At 37.8% G+C, this 26,256-nt stretch overlaps 2 protein-coding genes across 3 annotated transcripts in view; one reads left to right on the forward strand and one right to left on the reverse strand.

The window, feature by feature from the left end:
* mtrex (Mtr4 exosome RNA helicase) lies at positions 1 to 22,230 on the forward strand. The gene is made up of 27 exons (XM_041969950.1): positions 1 to 140; positions 455 to 595; positions 1,493 to 1,559; positions 1,687 to 1,749; positions 2,025 to 2,137; positions 2,610 to 2,784; positions 2,909 to 2,999; positions 4,040 to 4,164; positions 4,540 to 4,638; positions 4,931 to 5,051; positions 5,135 to 5,266; positions 10,171 to 10,250; positions 10,655 to 10,765; positions 11,181 to 11,282; positions 12,143 to 12,268; positions 12,799 to 12,949; positions 14,083 to 14,255; positions 14,343 to 14,411; positions 14,495 to 14,620; positions 14,688 to 14,798; positions 14,886 to 15,074; positions 17,136 to 17,299; positions 18,431 to 18,536; positions 20,071 to 20,127; positions 20,208 to 20,370; positions 20,856 to 20,960; positions 21,810 to 22,230. Exons 1-27 carry the CDS (start codon positions 40 to 42, stop codon positions 21,860 to 21,862), a joined length of 3,114 nt encoding a protein of 1,037 aa, XP_041825884.1. The 5' UTR covers positions 1 to 39; the 3' UTR covers positions 21,863 to 22,230.
* Positions 22,110 to 26,256, reverse strand: part of plpp1a (phospholipid phosphatase 1a) — a 13,494-nt gene continuing 9,347 nt past the window's right edge. For both annotated transcript variants that reach the window (XM_041969955.1, XM_041969954.1), the window contains exons 4-6: positions 25,599 to 25,656; positions 23,700 to 23,876; positions 22,110 to 23,110 (exon numbers count right to left, since the gene is read on the reverse strand). In XM_041969955.1, the coding sequence (XP_041825889.1) occupies positions 22,991 to 23,110; positions 23,700 to 23,876; positions 25,599 to 25,656 (355 nt within the window). In that variant the 3' untranslated portion in view covers positions 22,110 to 22,990. The remainder of the gene's footprint in view (positions 23,111 to 23,699; positions 23,877 to 25,598; positions 25,657 to 26,256) is intronic.

The raw sequence follows: 26,256 nt of genomic DNA on the forward strand, positions 1-26,256 counted from the left end.
AACTCGTGTTGCATTGTGGGAAAATTTCTTCTGACAAACATGGCAGATCCCTTTGGAGATGGGTTGTTCAGCGTGTTTGACGATGAACAACAAAGTTCTAATAGCAAAAAACCACCCGCAACTGTGGCTACAGAAACAACGTAAGTTAATTTCGCGAAACAAAGTCTTGTATGCGTAATTAGTAGGTTTTCTTGTATAGAAAGCGTAAACGTAGCATCATGCGTTCTCGAGCAAGCACGGATCAGTCTTAACTAGCTAATAAGCTAGCTAGTATACTGCTTAAATTAAAACAGAATTTAAAGTATTAATGAGTGCAGATCACAGCCAGTTTTAAGCTTGTCTGTATTGTAATAATAATGTTACCCCCTTTTCGATGTGTTTGAGGGAGGTTTTAATCTAGTGAGCTACATGGAGATAGCTCAACCAACGACCTGCCTGTTTATCTGTTCTCCAGGAAAACCGCAAGTAAAATCAGCGCTGACAAGGATGCAGGTCCGTCTGCTCGGGTCAAGAGGGAGGCAGACTTTGATGGCGGGGATGAGGTGGTGATTGGGAAGAAAGCTCGACATGAGACAGTTTCATCTAATGACATAAAGTAAGTTCAGTTTCAGCTTCTTTGTATCTAAGCAGTACATTATACAAATCATTCCTGATAGCCGTTATACTTTTTAGTTTATTAAACAGAACCAGTTCAGTTCATTTATGTTTTAATCTACTTTATACTTTTATTTCACAGCCTTTCAAATAAAAATGCTTTGCATATTTAAACTATACTTATTTAAATACTTTATCCACAAGAGGCCTGTCCCACAGAATATGTTATTATATGCCAGTAATGTCATGGATGTAGTTGCAAAGGATCACTGTGGGCACAATAGGGCTGCTAAACTTGGAGATCATTTGTTGGATTTATGGCAAAAATCACTGCCATTAATTTAAATAAATAGTTGCACAAAATAACCAACTTAACTTGTTCTGTTTTTTTGTTTTTATTTTTCATCTGAGACTTTGAGTTTATAAAAAGTCTTTTGCACTTTCTTGGGTTTAAGTAATTAATTGTTATGATGAAACTGTAGGGTTATCAAGTTTTTGAGAAGATTTAGAAAAAGTGATATTATAATTTCCCAATGCCCACAGTTACAGCACAGAATGCCATCTTTTATTGTTTAAAGAAATATTAAATATTAACACTATAATATTAATTAAAAAGTTACAATATTCACTGTTCAGTTTCTGATTAACATACTTTACAATAAATTCAGCTTTTATGTTATTCAAATAAACATTTTAGTTTCTAACTCAAGTTGCATAAAAAGTTTATCATAATCCTATAAGCAGATTTTTACTGTTGCCTCAATCATTCAATTTACTGAAGTAAATGAAGGATCACTGTATATACCAAATCTAGCTTTTCTCTATTGTTTAACCTCTTGAAGTTTAAGATGGATCTGATTGTTGTATCACAGTTTGCATTTTCCTTTCTTGATGTTAGTCTTGCAGAATTAATGCCTCAGGTGAAGGTGGAGCAAGTGGAAACTGTGGAAGGATGCTCACATGAGGTCAGTTAAAGACACTTGATGTTTTATGCACCTTTTTTTTTCATTCTTAATTTTGTTGCCTGTCTTATTTTTCAAGGTTTGAAATCCTAAAACTCACATTGCTACAAATTCAAACTTGCCTCAACAGGTTGCTTTGCCTGCGGATGATGAATACAAACCACTGAAACCGAGAGTGGGGAAAGCAGCAAAGGTATAACACTAATGATTTGAGCCTTCCTGTGGATATATTTAGTTAATATTTCTACACTAAAATCTATTTAGAAACTACTACAATTTTTTAATTTCTTGACAAAGGTTTTCCCACGTTTCCACAGTAACACATCTAATTGCACCTGCCATGAAGAATAGTGTATAATTTCATAGGAACATTATTTAGATTGCATTGTGAAAAGCACTAATGAATTTAGATAAAAGATAAACATGTTTCTTTCTTTTTTGTTTCAATTCATCTGACTTGTTTTGCAGGAGTATCCTTTTGTACTTGATCCTTTCCAGCGTGAAGCCATCTTATGTATCGACAACAACCAGTCTGTGCTGGTCTCTGCACACACCTCTGCTGGCAAGACTGTTTGTGCAGAGTGAGTATCCTCAGTGAATACAGTACAGTTAAAGGAATCACTTTTGTTGTTGTGACAGCTGATTGTGTTCATAAAAACTTTAACTAAGCAGTGCTGTAGTCCTGCACAATTGATGAAACAAAGCATTTAGTAACTCAGCTACATTTAATATCCTTTATGATCTATATTGGAGATTGTGCTGTCATTTATTTGTGTTGTCATTTATCACACATGACATTTGGTGGGTTTCAGAAATGGCTGAATAAAATGCAAATGTATGCATGTTTTACTCTTCTATTGTCATGTGATTATTAAGGATGTATTTTTCAGTTTTAAGTATTTTAATCTCCAGTGTTGAATTGTAAATGCACTTTTGATCCTGCCCATACAACAAACAGAAGTACAGACTGAGAACAATTGCAGTTATTGTATTAGTTTTTATTTGTTTCACTTCATCAGCTCTAATCAGATCTGAAATAATTTACTCCTGTAGATATGCCATTGCACTGGCTCTCAGAGACAAGCAGCGAGTCATCTTCACCAGCCCCATCAAAGCCCTCTCCAACCAGAAGTACAGAGAGATGTATGAAGAGTTCCAGGATGTTGGACTGATGACTGGAGATGTCACCATCAATCCCACTGCCTCCTGTCTTGTCATGACAACAGAGGTGGGAAGAAGTTGTGTTCAGAGTGGAAGCATAAATGGAGACCTCAGATACCACATTGACTTGAAACTAGTCTTTAGGAAGTGCATTGCAGCTGGTCTAACATGATGAACTTGTTTTCCATCAGATCCTGAGGAGCATGCTGTACCGGGGTTCAGAGATTATGAGGGAAGTGGCATGGGTCATCTTTGATGAGATCCATTACATGAGAGATGCAGGTGTGTAGAGAGAAAAATATTTTTGAAGTTTGGTTGTACTTGCTGCTTCCCTATGCTGAACATCATGTATACTGTGGTCTGTGACGTCCTTGTTTTGAAAAGCAGTCTGCAGGATGGGCACACAAGCTAAGCAGTGAACTGTGATGTTGCCTGAAAAAACAAAAGATGTTTGTTATTGAGTGTTTTATTACTGTTAATGTTGTCTTGGAGCTTTTAAAAGAGCGCAGTTTGATGTAACAGTCCTTCATTTGAAACGGTCACGTGACAGCAAAGTAACAAATTAGATAACTCATTACTTTGATGTTATTGATGACTACGATAATGAAGATACCAGTAGACTGACATTCTCATATTCTTTGAGGAAAACTATTGCTTTATGTTGAGTCTGATTGCTTTGAAGAGAACATGGATAGATATAACGCTGAAGTTTTACAAAAGCCATTTTTAAGGTCATGTATAATTTCATTGTGGTCCAGGCCATGCCATGGGACTGGGAGTAATAAATGATGGTTAACTTCTCTATACACTTAAAAGAAAAAGAATTTTTGACCTGAAACCGTGATGGCATATTAGAAAATGAAAAAGAAATGTGCATATGATGTCAGAAACACTTTTAAGTTTTTGTCAAGGCACAGCTGCCTCCACATCCAATGACCTTTTCTCAGTTCTTCAACTGTTTTTAAGCATCAAACTTCAAGTGTTACTATCTTTGTTACCGTGCTGTTGCAATGACAAGCTGTTAGTAGATGCACTGATAGTGTTTTCTAGGTATTTATTGACTCAAATGCATTTAAAGAGACTACAAAAATATACTGTTACTGAATGCAGTGTTGTAGGTTTTACAGGCTTCCGATTATTATTTGGTAACAATTTTCACAGTGAAACTGGCACATAAATAGTGTGAAAGAAGTTGGTTGAAATCATTGGTTGAACATTTGTGTGTGCAAAGCTAAACCATAGGGCAACAGTAAGATATTGAAAATGTTCTTGTATTTGGCCTGCTTTTGGTAACATGAGCTGCTGCTTTCTGTGTGTTTCAGAGCGCGGTGTGGTTTGGGAGGAGACCATCATTCTTCTTCCTGACAATGTGCATTATGTATTCCTGTCTGCTACCATCCCCAATGCCAAACAGTTTGCTGAGTGGATCTGCCACTTGCATAAGCAGGTGGGATTACATAGATAGATTGACAGATAGACAGGGGAAATTAAGTTGTCACAGCAGTCCGGTATAGTACACATACACACAAAAAAAAATAGACACACACAAAAAAAAAACACTATAAGAAATATTGAAAGTAGAAAAATAGAATAGATACACTTAAGGGCACTTGTGAAATGATAATACAATAATAGTGAAAGTGAAAACAGTGTAATAATAACAGTATGGTAGCAGCAACGGTATATGCTAATAATAGTAATAATAATAATTAGTTTCTTTGTCTGTCCTTTTTTTGTAAAGAGGCATCCATTATCCAGCTGTTTACAGAAGTGAACTGTTCTTGCATTACTGATGAAATGTGCTGATTTAATATTCCTGCAGCCATGCCATGTGGTCTACACAGACTACCGCCCCACTCCTCTGCAACACTATATCTTTCCAGCAGGGGGCGATGGACTCCACCTCGTGGTTGATGAGAATGTAAGGACACGTGGAACTTGCACCTATCAGAGTTTGTCAGAACTGATTAATGACATGAAGTCAAACTCCAATTTTACACTGATAATTCTGTCATCTGAATTTTATGGTCTTATTGAGCCCAGATGAAGTATTTTTTCCTCTAAACTGTGATATATCTAATGGAGTCATCATGATGTCATACAAGCATTCACACATCTTTCTGTGTTAGCTTATTAGTATCTGACATGCGCCAACTTGCTATTGGCACCTTGTTAGTAGTGGATAGATAAAATTTTTGTTTGTTTGTCCTCAGGGGGACTTCAGAGAAGACAATTTCAACACTGCCATGCAGGTGCTGAGAGATGCTGGGGATTCTGGAGGCAGCAGTGGAGGTGGCAAGTGGGACCCGAGAGGTCGAAAAGGAGGCACTAAAGGTCCGTGTATAAAGTTAACATCTGTAAATATATATTAGAACAATTAATTCACCTCAGAATGCATATTTGTGTTCTCCTTTAAGGTCCATCCAGTGTTTTTAAGATAGTGAAAATGATCATGGAGAGAAACTTCCAGCCGGTCATCATTTTCAGCTTCAGTAAGAAGGAGTGTGAGGCCTACGCTCTGCAGGTGGCCAAGCTGGACTTCAATGGTGGTATGTATGTTTGTGGTGATTCTGCTTAACAGTTTGACTTTTATCATCACTTCTTTATCTACTTGTAATTAGGGCTGCAACTAATGACTTTTCTGATGGTCGATTAGTCACCGACTATTAAAACAACTAGTCGACCAGTCGGATTATGTATCTCATGATTATTATATATGGATCTTATTTCACTTTCAGCTTTGAAATCTTGCATGAGGTTGTTAAGTAAGTCCGACGTTCCTCCTCTTTAAATGTTCGAGCATTGCAGACGTACTTCCGTGGTACACAAAGTCCACTTTACAAATCTCACATGTATTTAATTTATTTTGTAAGTTTAACGTGAAGTTATCCCAGACTTTTAACGTTCTCCGCCGCAGGTTTCCTCCCTGGTCCGCCACCATATTTTTCCCCTGGCAGACTTTATTGCACATGTGCAACTCTCAGATAAAAAAAGAAGACGATGTCTCACTCTGTATTTTTTCCCCTCTCTGCGCATGTGCATTGTGCAACTCTCAGCAGAGATAGAATTAGAAGACGATGTCTCACTCTGTAGTTTTTATTTTTGTTTCGTTTTTTTTTTTTTTTGCCGACAATAGTCGACGGCTAAATTCATTGTCGACTATTTTTATTGTCAACTATTGTCGACAACGTCGACTAATTGTTGCAGCCCTACTTGTAATTATTTAATTTGGCTCACATATAATCTCAGGCCTCCTCACAAAGAAAGAAAGGTACAGTACAAGTCTGATAGAGTTAAAATGAATCTGGTCTCCTGTAAAAACTCTACTTGGCCTGTCAGTATCCTGATAATTCAGCAAGGCATGCCAGACTAATGTTGTTGGCATGTTGTGGTTGTCTTGTGATCACAATGATTGAGTAGTTTAACATGATAACAACCAGTGATGAGTAAAGGGCATAAGAGCACATATAAGTTATGCTTTTCTGCTAAACTAGATACAACTAAACTAGTTTTGGCAGCTGTCTTTAGATTGTTTGTTTGACTAGAAATTTGTAATACATAAAATTTATCCTGGCACTTTTTTTAAAGAGTAGAAAAAAATCAATTCTTAAAAACCCAATAAACTACGATTCTTGGTAATAGGAATGAAATAGTTGCTTAACTTAATGTGTCTTATAATGTTTAACGCTATAACTTTTAAGTGATCAAACAATTCTTCTTAGATTTAGTAGTCAAAATTTTAACATGCTAGTTAGTGGCATGTTATTAATTAGGTCTCTATTTGGTGAACACGTCTGCATGCTAAAATGACATAACAAACATATTTCTTTTAGAAAAAAGCTGCTGAGACAGCTGGGAGTTGAACTTAGGAAATGGAGACTGCTCACCACCAAAATGTTAAATTGTTGGCAGGCTGGGCTGATTGAACCCTCCCCACAGGATGAGTGCCATGAATATGGCTTATTGTGCCTTCACAATTGGGTCTGCTATTTGTCTCAGCGGATAGGCAGAGGAGTTGCTTCATGAAGGCCAATCCTGTGTGGAGATAATTCAGCTGCAGAGAGAACTTGGCTCACATCCACTTACTTTAGGCTTTTTGCAGTGAAGTCAAACATGCATATGAATTCTTGTTGGGAAACATTTGTTCCTCCTCTTGATTTGTTTTTCCTGGATTGTGACATTATTATGAATGAGGTTTGTCTCAATGCTGAGCTCCTCCAGCACTGAAGGCATTTATTTTGTGTAAGAGGAAAAACTTTGCCAAAGGTAATACTAATTTCTAAAAGTACTCTTTCCTGAAAAAGTTTACTTTCCTAGAAAATGAGCATAGTCCCAGCAACAGCAATGAGATAATGTAGCTATGCTAGAAATAGAATTGAATAGAAAATAATAATGTGCTAATTCCATTTGCAAATATTGTAAAATTAACCTATTGACAAGTATTTTAGATTTCCTCACTGTGTAATAGATTCAGCCAAAGTAATGACCTCACATGATACAAGTCTAAGTTAGTGTTTGAACCAGTTCTATCTAACAAACAGCTGTAAAATCACATTGTGTGACCATTGTATATGTGCTCACATTTCTCTGTTTGTCTCTGCGTAGTTGTGTGTAGGTGGGCTATGATGAGTAGCCGGAGCCACGTGGCTCCTCTTATTTCATTTGAGCTGCTCCCCATCTCCTTCCATTCCTATTTTTTACTTTGTGCTTTCATTTCTTCCTGCATATATTTATCTATTTGTCCTAAAATACTGAAGTCTGCAGTGTGCTGTGTGATAAACTTTCTGGGCAGCGTTGGTAGAGTTGGAGAGCTATGTTGGAGTCAGGGGACCAGCTGGTGCTTAAACCCCAATCAACTGACCACATCTTACAAAATATTTAAGTTTTGGCTGGTTTATGTGGAGTCTGACAGAACTGGACATAAATCTTTTCTGTCATGTTGTGATGCAGCTTTTTTTTTGGCTGTACAGCTTCAGTACAGACATTTTTGCTACTACTGACTGTGCCTCAGGTAGATGCAGTCTCCAGGTCCAGTGTTTTTATCAAACTTAAAAAATATCAGCTTTTGTTCTATACAAATAAATATATCCTGTCCCACATTAGCTCTTCTTTTATTGTGCTTTAGCTGTTTTCTTTTCTTACCCACTTTTATAGCATGGTGTGATTAGCGAACAGATTTGTAAGATTGATGAGGAGAGTTTAATTTTTGGGTTAGAGAAATATCCAAAGCTATGCAACCCACAGCCCAGTCATTAAATCCCATAAAAAATATTTTTCTTCAGTTTAGTCACAGACGTCTAAACAAATGTCTCAATGTGGCAGAAAAAAATATACGGGGGAAAATAAATTGATATAATCGTAAAATACAGATCCATCCATCCATTATCTTGACCGCTTATTCCATTATGGGTCGCGGGTGAGCTGGAGCCCATCCCAGCATTTTAACAGGTGAGAGGCAGGGTAGACCCTGGACAGGTCACCAGTCTGTCGCAGGGCCCGTAAAATACAGATAATTTTCAAAAAGTAAAGAAACGGTGTGTTTTTATTAGTGAAGTTTATGGTCAGTCTGAAATGGTACAGCCTTACTTTAGAAAGGGCTGTGCATAAGCCAACGCTAAGTTCTTTATATTTTGTTTCAAGGAGACATATTTTCTCTGGACATTGGCTCCTACTTGGAGTGTCATCATTCTGTATGTTATGCCACTTAACGCTCACATATAAATCCTTCGACCGTAAAAAGGAAAACCCACCTCAAGGCATGAATTCGTTCTGTGGCTTCACACAACAGAAAAATTGGCAAAGAATCACATTTTCCGGGCAATATATAAAGAAATGATGCGTGTGGTGCCCCTGGTGTGAATGGGTTGAAAATAAACATCTTTTGTTGATGGATGACTTTCTCTTGCAAATTTTTATTTTGAGGACTTCCCTCTTTCACTTAATTTCCAAAACAAATATGGGATTTTTTAGATGGTTAGATTAAACCCTTTTTAAGCATCTTTATTACCCTGTTCTGTGGATCCTCTATGCTTCTTATTTTTTATTTTATTAGTAGTAGTTGTTAATATGGCTGGACGATATGAACCAAATCTTATATCTCGATATTTTTCACCTGAATTACAATATACGATATATATCTCGATATTTATTTATTTTTTTGTCAAGTAACTAAAGAGACAGTTCTAATATACAGCCTTCAGTGCCAAATATACTAATAATGTTAATATAAAGATCAGCAGCACATGTGCATTTAAACGGCTGACTGAAATTACAGTACCTTTATATTAAATTAAATGCTCCTAAAACAAAATAAATGAAAAATACTTTTCAATGACCACAACTAAAATACAGCTGTGCAAAATGCAAAAGAAAAGATGCTTTTAACTCAAAACAAGCTATCTCGATATAAACAATATTCCCTCCTTCTATATTGCGTCTCGATATATTTGGAAATCTCTATATATTGCCCAGTCCTAGTTGTTTATATGATCACTTAATTAAAATCACAGATTTATCAAAGTCAAAGCCAGTTTTATTGCCAATTCTGCAGCATGTACAGGACAAGCAGAATTGAAATGACAGTTTTCTCAAACCTTGGTGTAATGAAATACAAAAATATAAACATAAACAAAAGTACCATCACTAATAAAATGTGATAATAAATAGGCAAGGCAAATTACAGTCAGTGCAATATATGTTTATGGTTATATTGCAATAAAATAAGGAAACAGTTCAAGGTTTCCTTATTTATAAATGTATTAATTTATTTCAACTTTGGCCTAATAGTGTGCATGTGGTATTGCCTTAATACTGAATCAACTAAATGAAATTTACTAGAACTGAATTTCCATTGACCATGAATACTGAGCCATCAGACTTTGGAACGTCAAGTTTCTGAGTAATATAGACAGAAGAAGGAACATTTCCCTGAATAAATTCGTGAATAAGTAATACATGATTAAATTCCTCCAAGGATAGACACCAGTAAAGACAGTTGTCCAGCCACAGCAACATGACTCGCAACAAGATCCTCATTGTATGTAATGGAATGGGCCATAAATCCATTTATTATTCATCATTATAAAATGCTTATATTAAATCTAACAGCTTGTAGTTTCAGTCGGTCATCAGTTGGAAAGTATTGACATTTGCAAACATTTTGTACAGAATTACACAAGTTACAGACATTGTTTTATTAAAATACTTTTGCAAAGTGGATAATAATCTGTAGTCAGCAGAGACTTGCTTAATGTGTTTGTGGTCAGTGTTTTCCTGCAGGAATCCCCTCCATTGTCCCACATTTACCACACATGCCAAGAGAAATTAAAATAACATTTTGAAATGACTGCGATTTGGAGTGGTCAAGGATATAAGAATATTTTTGTGCTAACATTTGGAAAATGGAGCAGGCATTCCAGGATGTTAAGAAATTCATTTTTTTTTTTTGTTCCAGATGATGAGAAACGTCTGGTGGAAGAAGTGTTCAGCAACGCGGTGGACTGTCTTTCAGATGAGGACAAGAAACTCCCTCAGGTGACGGGACTGGTGCATAGCTGCTGTCAAACTAGTTCTTCAGACCTGTGATGTTTTAATAATTATCCTGTTTTTTAACTTAAGCTTGACACCTTGTAAAACACAAAGAAGGCCTCATAATTTCCTTTAGTCTTTTTTCTGCTAAAAGAATACAGTCAGGCAACCTGATTAAAAAGAGCTACACGTTTAATGACAGCCTCAAACTGTGAGCTCCTGTTGTTTTATCCTGCTCTGTTGAGTCATATTAGGAAAGCCAGCCATGCGTAGGTTGTAGCTGTTAGTGGGTAGACCACAACATTATGAGCCCTGGCTTTTTCCTCCTTGGTTCCTACGATTAAACTTTGTGAATTCAACGTGTCCCAAATCTGGTAGTTCAATAGTACTGAATCTCTGGTGTCATGCAGGTCGAGCATGTGCTACCACTGTTGAAGAGGGGGATAGGAATCCATCATGGAGGCCTGCTGCCCATTCTGAAAGAAACCATTGAGATTCTTTTCTCTGAAGGACTTCTCAAGGTACCTCTATGTATTTCAGAAGATGCTCATCTAAAAACAAGTTGATCTCCTTCAGCAGCTAATATCAAGTTTTACTTGTAAGCAATGCGACTTTGCCATTAGTAGTCACACGTAGAGGTGCAAACAGATTTTAGAATTCTGAATAAAACTATTTAATTGTTGTATGAGTTAATGACTGTCCTGGATAAAATACACAAAGCTAATGAAGCATTTATTATGAACGATCTTTCTGTACATAAAGATCTTGAAAGCTACATTACAAGGAACGGAAACAGACTGAATGTGTGTTGTTTGGGGTGTAACCTTATAATTAGTTTAAAAAAAAAATCTCCACAAGGCAACTTTGAAGCTGAATTGAAAATTAAATTATCGTTCGAGATGAGATTATGATTATGTCTTTTATTTCCCATTCCAGGCTTTATTTGCCACAGAGACATTCGCCATGGGCATCAACATGCCAGCTCGAACTGTGCTTTTCACCAGCGCACGCAAGTTTGATGGCAAGAGTCATCGCTTTGTAAGAGCAGCCACAGCTACACTCTATTCATAATTGCATATTAACTTGTCAGGAGGAAATTCTCTTTGTTCCTTCACCCAGATTTTTCTGCAAATAATATTTTTATATACGGCTTTGTAGCTGAGGTTTGGCCTTGCATAAGCTGGAAAATAAGCTTGTAATGCGGTTTAAGTAAACAAGGCGCCCATCTTTGGAAAAGTCAAATGTCCAGAAAAAAAGCTAACTTTCTGTATCTTTAGTAAGGTTTCAGTTCAAAGTAAAGCTTTCCAAACACTATGCTGTCTCGTTTAAACAGCTCTGGACTGTGTTTGGTGTGCCGCTGTTGTCACACAGCGTGTTGCTGTGATGGCTTTATAAGGGCTTGGAGCACTGCAGCATACATCACCACATAAACAGCCACGTATTGTTTATAAGAGCTGGGGGCCGTGTGTGAAGCTGCCATCACACATGCACACACACTTAGGCTTGAAAAGAATGAGAGTCGGAGAGAAACTGCCCTCCAAGAAGTTCATCAAGAACATCTGGTGCTTGTGATGGTGCCAAAGCTCCACGCAGGCACTCGCACTTCAAAACACACCACTCTCAGGAATGAGAGTGGAATTCAAATGAAAATCAGATCTCTAGATATAAATGAAGATCGGATAATTTCATCACAAAATAATCTGTGGGATGGGGAGAATAGTTGAATCTCACACTTTCCTGTTCATAAATTCATAAATTTAGCATTTAGCATTCTGCCTTTGGTAATAAATAAATAAATACATCTAGTTGGACAAATACACCTTACATTGCAATTATAGCTAAAAATTCTCTAATGACTTTCCTCTTAATATAAAAATACATCTTTTCTGGCCGTCTAGATTACATCAGGTGAGTACATCCAGATGTCAGGACGTGCTGGAAGGAGAGGAATGGACGACAGGGGAATCGTTATTTTCATGGTGGATGAGAAAATGAGTCCAGCTGTGGGCAAACAGCTACTGAAGGTACTGTAAGTCTGGCTGCTACAAAGCTGTGCTCTTATCACTGTAAACAGCTTTCCTGTGGCCTACATCGTTTTTTTGGTGAAAAATTGTCTCCCTATCATTTAAAGACATTTTGCCGCTTTCCTGCGTAGGAGCTTAATGTGTCCCATCTCGGGATCATCGGAGCATCTGGCTTTCTGTTATAACTTGGCAATGCTTTTACAGAGAAGTCAGAAAGTCTTAAACGTTTGCCTTTCATTGACACGTTTATTGCCTTGTTGCTACAGAGCTGCATGGATTTGAAAGAGGCTGTGTCGTATAACTGCTGTTACTGTGTTGGGACTCATCTCCCATAGAGATTTCAACAAAGCTGTTAAATGTAATCTGCTGTTCAGAAGGTTGAGATAATAAAATCTTTCTCAGGACTTAAAATTGGAGAAAATTATTTTTCTTTTAGCCCTCATAGATTCTGAGCATGTTGATCTAAATGTCTTTTTTAATATAATTATTTATGGTAAATGTGTATATTTATGTTTTTATGTGCTGTTTAGGGATCAGCAGACCCTTTGAACAGTGCCTTTCATCTGACCTACAACATGGTGCTAAACCTGCTGCGAGTGGAGGAAATAAACCCGGAATATATGCTGGAGAAGTCGTTCTACCAGTTCCAACACTACAGGGCCCTACCTGGTGTGGTGGAGAGTAAGCGTTTTTCTAGAGTTTGCCTCTGCACACACACTGGATTAGATTTGGTAGTAAGTGGTGGATAAATCCTGATTTTTGGAGGTTTTAACCCCTTATGCCCGACGGACCCACAGGTGGGTCCAACAGGTGTAAAAAAGTTACTTTAGTGATGTAAGGATATTTTATTTATAATGCGTCTCAAAGAAGAAAACCTAATGCCACTAAATCAACTCTCCAAGTGCATTTAGTCAACAAAGTATTTGTTTAATAAAAACTTTAAAATATGTATACCACAAACAACAGCACCACCATAACGAGTAACACCCGAAACAAAATGCAACACAACGCGTGATCCTTTCACTCCACCCCAACATATTGGGTATCAAATGAAACTAGAAAAGCTGCACTTTCATATGATACCAAGCATAAAAAGATTTTCGCAAAACACCTCACGTCAGTCTCAAAACATTCACAGCTCCCATTCACAGCCATTTTGTTGTCTTGTTGTGGGTCTTGGCAGTGTAAATAAAGTTTGGTCAAATTCTACATCTTACAAGCTTTCCAACGATATCTTACACTTGAACGAGGCTTTTTCTGTCAGGTATAAATGCTTGCGCGTAAACAAAGGAGCATCATTGCCATTTTGCTGCAGTTACGCACGTGGGCACACCGGAAGGAGCGAATATCGAACAGCGTTCATTTCTTTGCTTCATTTTGACTTTTTATCCATTTAGAACGAAGGATAAAAGCCATAACATGTCCAAGAAATTACAAAAAAACAAATACACCATGTTAGAAGCTCTGGAGGAAATACAGACACAGCACAATGTGGCACAGTTTCTGTATCCAAGTGGCCAAATGGAGAGTCCGCCTGGTACCATCCACACTAAAACCTGCATAAAAGCTATGAGCTTTGTTCTATTCTCATGAAACTTTGTACAGTTGTAGTCAAGGAGTTGCTGAATGCATGCAGTGGTATCTTTATGCACAGAATGATTTCTATCATGATGTTTTTATCTGTGTAAAAAAAATTTGACCTGAAAATTACAGTTATTGTTGATTTAATTTGGGTAGGTCTGTTCAGGCGAACTACACCTCCAAAAACCCTAGGGTTCAAGAGGTTAATCAAACTTCTGTTTAATTTTGTGCAGAAATTAAGAAGTTGGAGGAGCAGTATCACACTATTGAGATTCCCAGTGAAGATGGTGTGGTTACCTACTTTAAGATAAGGCAGCAGCTGGCCAAACTTGGTAAAGAGATACAAGAGTTCATCCATAAACCCAAATACTGCCTACCCTTCTTGCAGCCTGGGCGACTTGTTAAGGTTTGTCTTCACTCACCTGAAGTCAAGTGATGATTATAGATTTTTTGCATGTTACTAAAAGACTGAACTCTTTTTATGATGCAACAGGTTAAAAAGGACGACGCTGACTTTGGCTGGGGAGTTGTTGTAAACTTTTGCAAGAAGTCTAATGTGAAAGTAAGCTGTTTGTTTTGTTTTTTTTTGTAAATGTACAGAAATTAATTAATGAGGCTGGAACTAACTTGGTTTTCCCAATGTAGGCCAGCACAGACTCCGAGCCTCTGTATGTGGTGGAGGTTTTGCTCCATTGTAGCAAGGACAGCGTGAAAAACTCTGCAACGGAGGCTGCTAAGCCTGCTGTATCTGGGGAGACCGGAGAGATGCAGGTTGGTGAAATGAGCACAACAATGGACTAAACTGCTGCCACTTTTATTATAATAATTTTCTATGCAGGTGGTTCCAGTGATGCTCCATCTACTCACTTCAATCAGCTCAGTTCGTCTTTACATCCCCAAAGACTTGAGGCCTTTTGACAACAGACAGCTCATGCTCAAGTCCATACAGGTACAAACTACAGCCAAGATATTAAAACTGTCTACATAAATCCACAGATAAAGTATTTTTCTTCTCCTCTATTCATATTGTACATAGGAAGTCCAGAAGCGTTTTCCAGATGGTGTTCCTTTACTCGACCCCATAGATGACATGGGCATCAAAGACCCTGGGCTGAAGAAAGTTATTCAGAAAGTGGAGGCATTTGAGCACCGCATGTATACCCACCCCCTGCACACTGACCCCAACCTGGAATCAGTCTATTCTCTCTGTGAGAAGAAAGCTCTGGTGAGAAACTGAATCTGCATGAACGTTAAATGTCAGCCTCAGGAAGTCCTGTTAAATGTCAGTTTATACCACACGCCAGCCTTTCTAGACAACAGGTTGTTATTATGCTGCTGAAATGTTTAAGCTTACCCATTCACCTATTTTGTTAAAAACAATGGCTGACCTTTTATTCGACAAATGCAGGAAGAAAACATGGATATAACTCCTACGTCCCCAGTCATAGGTCAGTTAGCAGACTTCATCGTCAGATGACCGACAGAATATTTTTATTTTATTATGTTTCTGTAGTTTGTGTGGTGCTGTTCTCCAGAGAATCACAGTTAGCCTACAATTCAGCAGTGTTGTTCCCCTGTAACCACTGAGAAACAAACCAGCATACATGTTCTCTGTGCCTCCTCCAGCACAAAAAAACTTCATTTGTCCTAATATTTATAAAATGAATAGCTTAAGATAAATGCAGATATAAAAATGGTAGAAAAACACATCAGTGAATCTTGCTGACATTAATGTTCATCCAAGCTAACACGACCTCACACCTTTTAGTCACAATACACAGCAGCTCTGCTTCACACATGCAGTCCAGTTCTGAGCTTTGCGATGCCGTAGACAGACACGGCTTTACTCTGAGCTCAATGATGATTATTCCAGATCAACTTTCTTTTTCAATACAGGCATCAGTTTCTTACTAAAACTCAACATCTTTTTGACGCACACATATAAATGAATTGCACGGCACAGTGAAACAGGTCATTTGCATGAATACCAAAATGGTATTTTAATTTTAAATAGGAAGTGAAGTACGTGCTTTAGGACAAGAAAATCAGTTACACATTTTTTCACCAAAAAAAAAGTCAGATGTATTTTTTTCCTTATTTCTAGACTTTTCTCAATGCATCCTGATATGACTTTTTACCAGATTTTACACAACAGTTGAAACAAACAGGTGACATATTTCCCAGTAACGGTTTGTCATGCTGTCTGTGACTCTACATCAGAGCTCTGATGCATGAAAGCAGCAGACCAACCAACCCACAGGCTGAGAGTCTAAATATTTTTCAGAATAAACAACATTAAAGTAAAGAAGTAAATCTATCAGAAATGCTTCATGTACAGTTGCTATTCTTCACCTAATTAAACAACAAAACATTTACCTTTTAAAGGAACATGCATACAATTGACATTAGAACAAACTCTTTCTACAAAAATATAGTGTCCATTTGTGATGTCCTGATGGTGATTTGACACACCCCATCCATCTAGCACCAACAGTCAAACAACTAGACTTACTTTTGTTCTGTGCAACTCCACCAAGGCTGAAGTGTGTTGGTTTTAGGATCAGTGTCTAACTTATCAGCGCAGACAAAAACAAACCAAGCTGTGCTCAAAAAATTTGAATAAATATTTACATTTTGCTGTGGTTTTGAATTTTGTAAAAAGATAAACAGTGGGGTGTAAACTGGCCTTAGGTGGAACAAGATGAAACTGCTCGTTTTAACAGCCCACTGAAGATCTTCATTAGTTTTATAGTAGCTTGGTTAGATGTGATGACTTAACAAAAAAGGTACGATCTCTACTGTACTTTCAGGGATGGCTGATTTATTTATTTTTTAAAGCATCAGCTACTAAGACAATAAGCACTAAAAATAAATGCTTTTCAGTTTGTGTGATTTATTTCTTCATCAGCACACATGCAGCCATGAGTTCATTTGATTTTGAGTTTCTTTTCTTGAGTAATGCGCCTCGCTGTTGAAGTCTTTATGCGCATTTGCGTTTTTGGCCTGAAGGTGTGTTGTTTTTTGTAATGAGGAATTGAAGTGGGTAATAGATTTTGCTGGTTCAAGATAAACATGAACCATCTGTTGCAATTTTATTTCACATTCCTTTTCATCACTATGACAGTTACTGTACTGGTTGAGATTATCTCATGCACGAAACAGCTGGTAGTTATCACACAGTTGTGAGTGATGACAGTGTTTATCTAGAAAGCTGGGAGTATTACCAAGTTACATATTACACTGTATGAGAAAATGTGTTTGTTTTTTTTTTTTTTTTATGTTTTAGATTGCGGCAGACGTTCGATCGGCCAAACAAGAGCTGAAGAAAGCTCGGACCGTTCTGCAAATGGATGAGCTGAAATGTCGCAAGAGGGTTCTGCGTAGACTCGGCTTCGCCAGTCCCTCTGACGTCATCGAGATGAAAGGGCGAGTTGCCTGTGAAATTAGCAGGTAGGGAAGAAGAGAACACGTATCTTTTTCCTTTTTTCCAGGAATCCTTGTAGCCCATATTCAGTTTCAGGCCCTGGTCATGTTACTGTTTGAGTGACGTTGCTGTCAGTGCTCACCTCTTCATATTTCAGTTGAATTCTGGTTACCTCTGACAGCACAAAATACTGTATGGTTGATACGCTGCTCCTGATGGGGGGGGTGTGTAACTGACTTAAACAATTATTGTGCAGCATGCCATATTGCTGTGGTTAATCTTGCTGTAAATGCATCACACCCTTCCCTCACAGCGGTGCACGCTTTGAGTTTTGTACAGTATGTAAGGTGTTCATGTTGAGAGGAAGGAGGGACAGTTCGCCTCTGGAGCTGTTTGTGAAGGTATTAACGCAGAAAAGATGGCGGAAAGAGAAGGCTAATAAATTGTCTGGAAATGCTTTGATTGTGAACATTCAGCCTTGAAACAAACAAAATTACTATGCAAGATTTGTCCTGTCAGTAGCTGCACTACAAGGTAACACATCTCCCTGTGCATGCTCAGGATGGGGAATTGAATCAAAGTCAAGATTCAGTGCAATCTGTTGGTGTCCTTAGATAGGCAGTTATTTTTTTATTAATTGGCTTGTATGAACACAGTTATTATAAATTGAAGTAATGTGGATTTGTTTTATCTGGATCATTGAATTGATTTGGTTATGTCTGTAAAGTGCTTTGAGATGACTTTGTTGTGAATTGGGGTTATACATGTAGAGATGAACAGAATATGAACCATTTATATAACTGATTATTTCAAGTATGCTCACAAAGCAGTTCCTGACCAAGCAATAAAAGAATAAAAAATTAAAAGCTCCCTAAGCCCGCCACAGCAACACAATTACTCATTAGGACATGCTGTATTAAACATCTGCCTGTGCACCCAGTTTTCAGAGAATGAGGAAATCTAGATAAATACTGCTCTTAAAATTCAGTGAAGTAGTAGGACGTTCTTAAATAAATTAACAATATAGATTAGATGTGAGAGGACGTCTGATCCAACCTATCCTTACTTACATCATAACCACTGGTTCAATAGATCAATTGACGTTGCCATCATCTCCTGTGTGATTAACTACTAATTATTTGCATAAAACTTTGCAGCGCTGATGAGCTCCTGCTGACCGATATGGTGTTTAACGGTCTCTTCAACAACCTGACGGCTGAACAAGCCACTGCCCTGCTGTCCTGCTTCGTCTTCCAGGAGAATGTATGAACACAAACACACAAACATGTATAATTCCCTTGGCTGGCAACTGAGGTGAAAACACAGGGGGCCCCTGAGCAATGCCCTTAACCCCTGACTGCTCCCCAGGCCCCAGGATCTAGCCTGGCAGTCCACTGCTCCTAGGGTAACTAAGACAGGTTAAATGAAGAGAAGAAATTTCCCAGCTGGGATTAATTAAGTATCATAAAAATGTAACTATTAATCAATGAAAACTCTCCAAAACACTGACATAAACATCAGACATAAACATTCCCACACAGCTGAGCTCAAATCACATTTTCTGCCTCCCCTTCTTTGCAAGCAAAACAGTAACTTGAGGTCGATTTTGTCTTGTTCTGTCAGTGAGCCTGTCCAGCATGAGATGTTTGAGCAAAGATTTTCTTTGGCTCCGCGTCTTCTGAATGGTTTTCTGCCTAAACTCATTCCACTCCGCCAACGTCGTCTCCCCTTTAACTTTTCCTCAAATGCTCCTTCATGAGTAGATGATGACAAGCAGCTGTCACATTTGCAACACAAGACCTGTGTTTGGTTTGTGTGTACACAGCTGTTGTCTGTCATTTAAGACCACCTGTTAGTTTATTTTGAGTTAATGACACTGATGCGTCTTCCAAGTCTAACAGTAAATACATTGTATTTCTCTGTAAAACACTTGTACTGTAGTCTTTTTTTACAACAATCAGCGAGACATTTAGCTGTTGTTTTAGTTTAACAATGATGCCCCCAGTCTTGCATTATTTTTTTAAAACACTGTTGGTCATCCATATATACGACAGAGCCCTCATTTGGTCAGTTTTGCTTTTTAACATATAGTTTATCCTCCTCTGATTGAGTTTTAGTTGCAGCTTTAAACTCAAACAACTGTACGTCATGTAAGTCGAGTCACTCGGCCAGAACTTTTAGACCTGGAGCAGCATTTTGTGTGATTCCAGGGATTGTTATTATTTAAAACTATTACCTCTTTTATCTTAAAAACTCTGGGGCAAAGTATTTATATCATTAAAACACATGTTTTACCTCTCAAGCGGTTTTTGTTTGATATTTGTTTTTTAACTACATAAGAAAAATATTTGTTGGAACATATATTTTAAGTGTTGCAGGTCTGAATGAGTTTAGGGGCTCAGAGTGAAGCTGATGGTAGGAAACTCATAGCTGTGGACATATTTAACAGTAACATAACTGACAGTTAACAGCAGCTGCAAGTAAACATGTTCAAATGAGACAATATCAAATACCAGCTCCTCATTTCTGGTACTTTGCTTCTGCAGTGCTTTAACATTGCTGTATATTACTGGCTCGGCATGCTTGCAACCACAACTAACGTAGTACCAAACCAAAAGTAAAGGATAGTATTGGTTCTGTGGTACTACCAACAAAGGAAAAGAAAAGCAAACCACACTGTACCATAAAGTACCTTCTAATGGAAAAGCACTGTTGGTGTACTGACAACAAACATGATTTCCTTTTTATTTAAATGTGTACCAACTTTCACCTTTCATGCTTTCATTCCTCTCTCCAGGCCAGTGAGATGCCGAAACTAACCGAACAATTGGCTGCACCACTCAGACAAATGCAGGTGGGACAACACAAAGCATGAGGTGGAAAAAGTTTCAGCTGTGGTGGAAATATGAACGCTGATTCTGTTGTTGCATTCAGGAGTGTGCGAAGCGCATTGCTAAAGTATCTGCAGATGCCAAGCTAGAGGTGGACGAGGAGACGTATCTAAACCAGTTTAAACCCCACCTGATGGATGTGGTCTACGCCTGGGCCAACGGGGCCACGTTTGCTCAGATCTGCAAGATGACTGACGTTTTTGAAGGTTTGTCATTAATGTTAAGATTCAGCAGACAACATCAGGTTTTTAAATGTTCTCCTTGACAACCAGAGAGAGGATTTCCTTCACATCATCTGCCACTTGTACTGTATTATTAGATCCAGAATACTGATGCTTTTTCCCTCCACTGCTGGGGTGCAGTGACCTTTGAGTCCATTCAAAGATCTAAGAATTCGTCACTATCTGTATGCAAATAATCTTTAGAATTTTATTTGCCTTTTTGGTTCCCCAATAGTTTCCTTCTCTTTCTGTCAGCAGTGACTTTAGCTGAAAAAAAAAATCCTTGTCATCGTAACAAGGAAGTAAATAGGAGTAGGAAAATTTGAGAGGAGATTCAATTATCTTGTTTATGTTTTAGGAACAGAGAAAGAATTGGAAATGTTTTTTTTATAATTATTCTTCTGTGCTAATTCTGCTTGAAAATTAGCCTTCTGTGTTTTAATGTACCTCCTTTTTGCCTTTTTGTGTAGGAAGCATCATTCGCTGCATGCGTCGTCTGGAGGAGTTACTGCGACAAATGTGCTCTGCAGCCAAAGCCATCGGCAACACTGAACTGGAGAACAAATTTGCAGAAGGTACGAAGTTCACATGGTGAAGTTATTAAAGCTGGAGTGATTGGTTGAAAACTAAATGGTTATTTTTTAAGATAAAAATTTGCTCGTGGCTCAGAATTGTGATATAGGATTAGAGCCATTGTAGATTAAAAAATAGGTGATTAATCTAAAGAAAATATTTTAAAATATTTCTCTCATAGTTGGACACAATTACCAGCTCATAAAACCACTAGATGTTTTGTAGCAAATGTAACTGTGCCTGTATTTGCTACCAGTTGAGGTAGCAGATGAGAAACGGAGGCAGAGCATGATATAAACATTTACTTCCACAAACAAATGATGAAGAGGAAGTCGTGTCTGTTTATGTTTATCTGTCTGGAATATTCATTTTTAGAAGCTGATCTACAGGAAGATAAATTAATGTAGTGTTCCTGAAAAATGTATTATTCTGTTTTAGTTTGAACAGTTATCTGTCTTCTTTGCATAATTCGAAACCTTTCCAAACAAAGTGATAGAGATGTGGCATAAACACTGACACAAACATTATCAGCATTTTACATATAAGACCAACATGTAGACAAAAACATATTTTGTATTCCCTCCATTTTGTAACCCAACCCCCAAACACATTATGGAACTTCACTTTTTCTTCCTTTAAGCTGTTCATAGCACTCAGTCTCATACATTTTTATTTTTACATCGACTGCCTTTATTTAATATTTATGTAATTTTAAAGCAACATTTATTCAATTAATTCCTTCCAGGATGACTCTGACATTAATGTCCCTATTAAAAAGAAATAAATAAATCTTGTTCTGTGACAACAGCATGCAGTCACATGATTAATTTTTGTTCATTCGGGCTTTGCAGGAATAACAAAGATCAAGAGGGACATCGTCTTTGCTGCCAGTCTGTATTTATAGTGGTGAACCCGCTCAAGGTTCACGTTGGCCTTCTGTTCTTCACCAAGAGATATCCGATTGGAAAATGTCTTTTTTTTTTTTTTTTACCCCTACCTTCACTCATAATTTCTAATTTAAACTTTAATGTCCTTTTTGAGCTCATTGTTTATTTACATTGAATGCATCGATGTGGCCAGAACACATTAAACATTCTTTTATTTAGCTTTTTGCTTACATGGGCAATAACAGTCATAACAACAAACACCTGTTAATTTTAATGAGTGAAATGGCTTTATTTTCCATAGTTTGACATTTGTACATATTTGTAACATTGTTTTTCAATAAAAGTCTGTATGGTGATTTGTATACATACAGATTATACAAAAGTACATTGTTGTTTATTCACTTGTTAATATTAGATACATAGCTGTAGCATTTGCAGTCCAGCAAAGGCAACACAAGACTTAAAACTGACAGTCTACTCTGCAACACTAACCAACACAATAGGTCAGACAGCTGGAGAGTAAGACAGCAGCAACCTGGAGTCAGCAGTTCCAGATGTGCAGCACTTAATGCTCTCTGGTTTAGGATCAGCTTCATTTTCCAGCATTTGCTAGTTTTTCTAGCCCTTTGATTAACACTTGCCTTAAGGCAGAAAAGTTTAAAAGCTCACTTCTGTGTGCTGGAGACATAAAAGTGACCCTTAAATCACATCCTCAAGTGCTGACTGCAGGTCAGGAGAAGCACTAAGCAGGGTACATTCACAGGTTTCCCACCCTCCTCTTTCCCAGCAGTGGTCAGACCCTTTTAGTGTGTGTGTGTGTGCATGCAGGCAGGCCTTCCCACCGCCTCAGTAGGTCATGCTAAATGATTCCCATCTCTAGCTTACATCTTCGACAGTCACTTCAGTGGGATGGACAGTCTCTCTTACCACTTTGCCACCACATAAAGAACTGGTGGACAGTCTTACATCTAAATAGGCCTTGTGTGATTCAGAGTTCCTTTAGTTCAGCGTAAAATACAATCAGGTAGTTTACACGGGAGGTCCTTGCAAGGTATTGGATGAGAATTTGTGTGATATGAAAGCTTGAGAGCTGGGATACTGGGGGTGCGTTGGGACTGAGCAAGGGTCTGTGCCGCTTGCTTAGCTTAGTTAGGACTCTCAAAGTGGTTTCCATTCGTGGGCGTCTCCTGCAGGGTTGTGTGAGGGATGTCTGCTTCCTTACGGGAATCTGCACTCGACTTGAAAAAGTCTGACACAAAGAAGACCTGCAGGACAAAAAAAATGAGAAAAACCTATTTAAATATTTTATTCTGTACACCGTTTTAAATGACACGGCTCAAGGGAGAAAGTCTAAACAAGTATCCTTATTTGTGGTGTTTAAAAACCATTAGAAAAACAAATCCATGAAAATCTGCTTATCAAGCCAGATTTGACATGATCCGACATAACTTCTAAAACAACTAAGGTTGTTGTTGAAGTTGCCAGATGAGGAAAGGGACATAAGCCGGAATAACATTGACTTGGTATTTCTAAAGAGGAGAAAACCTGAGAGCCAAAAAGGCTACAGCTTGACTCAGCTAGCTCTTCTCCTGGACAGTAAGTAACAACATAAACATAAAAGTTATTTCCACATGTTCCACAAATTGGTAATGTTGTTTTGCTCAGTATGTTCGCACTTTGCACGTTGGTTCACAAATGAGGTGAGTTGAGGGTGGGGAGGAAGAGGTAGAGGGAGGTGTGGCTCATTGTTTTGGTCTACATGTAGTGCACAACAGAGAACCCTGCGGTGAAAAGATTTTGCTTTTTACTCCTTTAAGTACTGCTTTCAGTGATCAAGATTAGCAAATAGCTTACCACCAACAGAGCCATCAGTGCACCCTGCAGCAGTCCAGTCAGCACATCGCTCCAGTGATGTTTGTAATCGGACACCCTCGACAATCCTGTATACACCGATGCAGCAATCAGAAAAAACTGAAGAGTCGGTCTCAACAGCCGCGCCCACTCTACCTGGAGTCGAGCCTGCAGATAGAGCTGAGAAACACAGGCCATGCTTTAAAAAACAGAATAGATCAGCAGTCACTGGCACTGCGTAGTGAATAACTACTGGAGTAAGCAGAATTCGTCTCTGAGTGGTGGGAAAATAGGCTGCAGATGACTTAACATTTTTCTCACTTTCAGAAACAGAAGACTGTAAAAAAAAAAAAAGGTTTTTCTCCCAAATCTTATAGAGTTGAGAAAAATCTGCTGACCACATGTAACTCAAAACAAGCTGATACAAATAATCAGTACAGCAGAGACTGACAATGATATATGTATATATATATATATATATATAAAATCTATGAGAGAGAGAGGGATCTCTCATATAAGAAAAATATAGATATCTCTTATACATAATATAAAATTGTGATTTATGTACCATTCCTACCAGCAGCCAATTAAACATTATTGGTGTGTTTTTATTAAAAAAAAAAAAAAAAACTACAACATTGTAATTTCTTTCAGGGATAAAGTATTTTTCATTTTCCTTTGGTTTTATAAACCATCTAGTATCAAAGGTGATAAATACCACACCACCTCTGAAGCTGAGCGATCTTTTTTTAACTGAACATTGTGTTTGTGTCATAAGACTGCCATCTTTGTTTGTGATAATTACAGGGCTTGTCCTTTTTATTTGTAGGACAAACAAGTTCCTCATCTCTGTTGGTTGATGTCATTTAAAATGTAATGACTACTGGTGTTTCAACTTCCACTCCACAGGGAGAAAGGAGCTTATTGTGGTGCCAGGACTTTGTCCCAGTGTCTATTTATATCTGCTCTATTAAATGAATCAGCAGCTCATGGAGTTTGTGCAGTTAAACAGGCTCTGAACAATCAGAACAGGGCTACTGATACCAGGTCATCAAAATGTGCAGGGAGGTAATTTTAAATCTGTATTTCAAAGTTGTTGTTGTTTTTTTTTTTTTAATCAAATAATTCCTGCTCCGTGTTTGCAATAAACTAAAGTCATGAGACAACATTAAAACAAAAAATGTGGATAATTAAGTTCAGTCTTAAAAACAAACTGGTTTAAAGGTTCAACATCAAACAGTTAATCAGCTGGCACAAAGCCACTTAAACACCTTTACAGTGTGTAATGCAATGAATACCAGTTGATTGGCAATAATTATCCAAGTTGTCATACTATTGGTAATCTTATAACAAGCATTTACTTTGAGGCAATGTTTCCTTTTGAAAGAGTAGTGAATTGACTAGAACAGTGTCTAGTCAGTTCTTTCAGTCTGAGAACGTGTACCTGCCCAAATCTGATTCCACACAAACAGAAAAGAAGTTTAATCCTGCTGAATTTCAACATTTTAACCAATGACATCGTAATTGTGTGAACATTTAACATCTGAACCTTACTCTGCTCTGCAGACTGAAGCAAGGACTACCTGCTGTTAGGATGCAGGTTGTTTTCATGTTCAGATCAGCAGATTAACTGCTTCCTCATATTTACTGGTTTTAAGAACAAAAACAAGTTGTGAGTTTACTGGGAATTAAAATTAACATATTTACCATGAAAGCCCTGTTTGTGTATTACTGATGTTAAAGGTAATAATTTGGAAAAAAGTTTTTCTAAACTCGCTTTGGATGGAGACAGGGTACCGTTTCCCCGTTACCAGTTTTACCAGTTGAGTGTTAATCGCCTAATTTCAGTAAATATTAATGGAAATGAAAGCATCTTGATATGAAGCTGCCTGAGATACTTACAGCAAGGAACAGCATGCAGTACATGGAAAAAGACGAGTGGCCGGAGTAGAAAGACAGTCTGCAACAGAAAGACAAAAAGAAAAAACTCAGTATGTGTTTACTTGGTTAACATCAAGCTGAACTAGTTGGACAACAATATTCAGTTGTGTAACCAGAATGGTCCCTAGTAATGTTAGCGTCAGTCCTGGCACACCTGAACCAGTACAGTAAGGTTTGATGATGTATGGACTGGAGAACAAACATCTGAGAGGGTGGTTGAAATCAACATAGGCCAGACTCCCTTCTTAATCCACCTTGTTACTTCCTGTTTGTTATAGTTTTACCTCAACAGCAAAATGCAAACGAACACACAAAGTGTAATATTACTGCACACTGAATTTCTCTCCTCTGTCACTTGACAAAGAATCAGAAGCTTTGCTGTTAAAGGATTCACAGTCTGGACAGGAGTCTGGATTAACAATTCAGTGCTTGGCCTGAAAAGAATATAACCTGGTTACATTTGCAGGTAAACAAACATCCTCACCCTGCAAAGTCATCTAACATCAAACCTACCAAACAAACTCTGCATTTCTCTTTACAATACGCACCCAAAGACATCTTGTTCACCAGATAAAAACAGAGGAAAGCAGACAATCTTTGCTCTATCATCAGTACAAAA

Source organism: Melanotaenia boesemani, chromosome 19 (assembly GCF_017639745.1).
Source record: "Melanotaenia boesemani isolate fMelBoe1 chromosome 19, fMelBoe1.pri, whole genome shotgun sequence".
NCBI lineage: Eukaryota > Metazoa > Chordata > Actinopteri > Atheriniformes > Melanotaeniidae > Melanotaenia > Melanotaenia boesemani.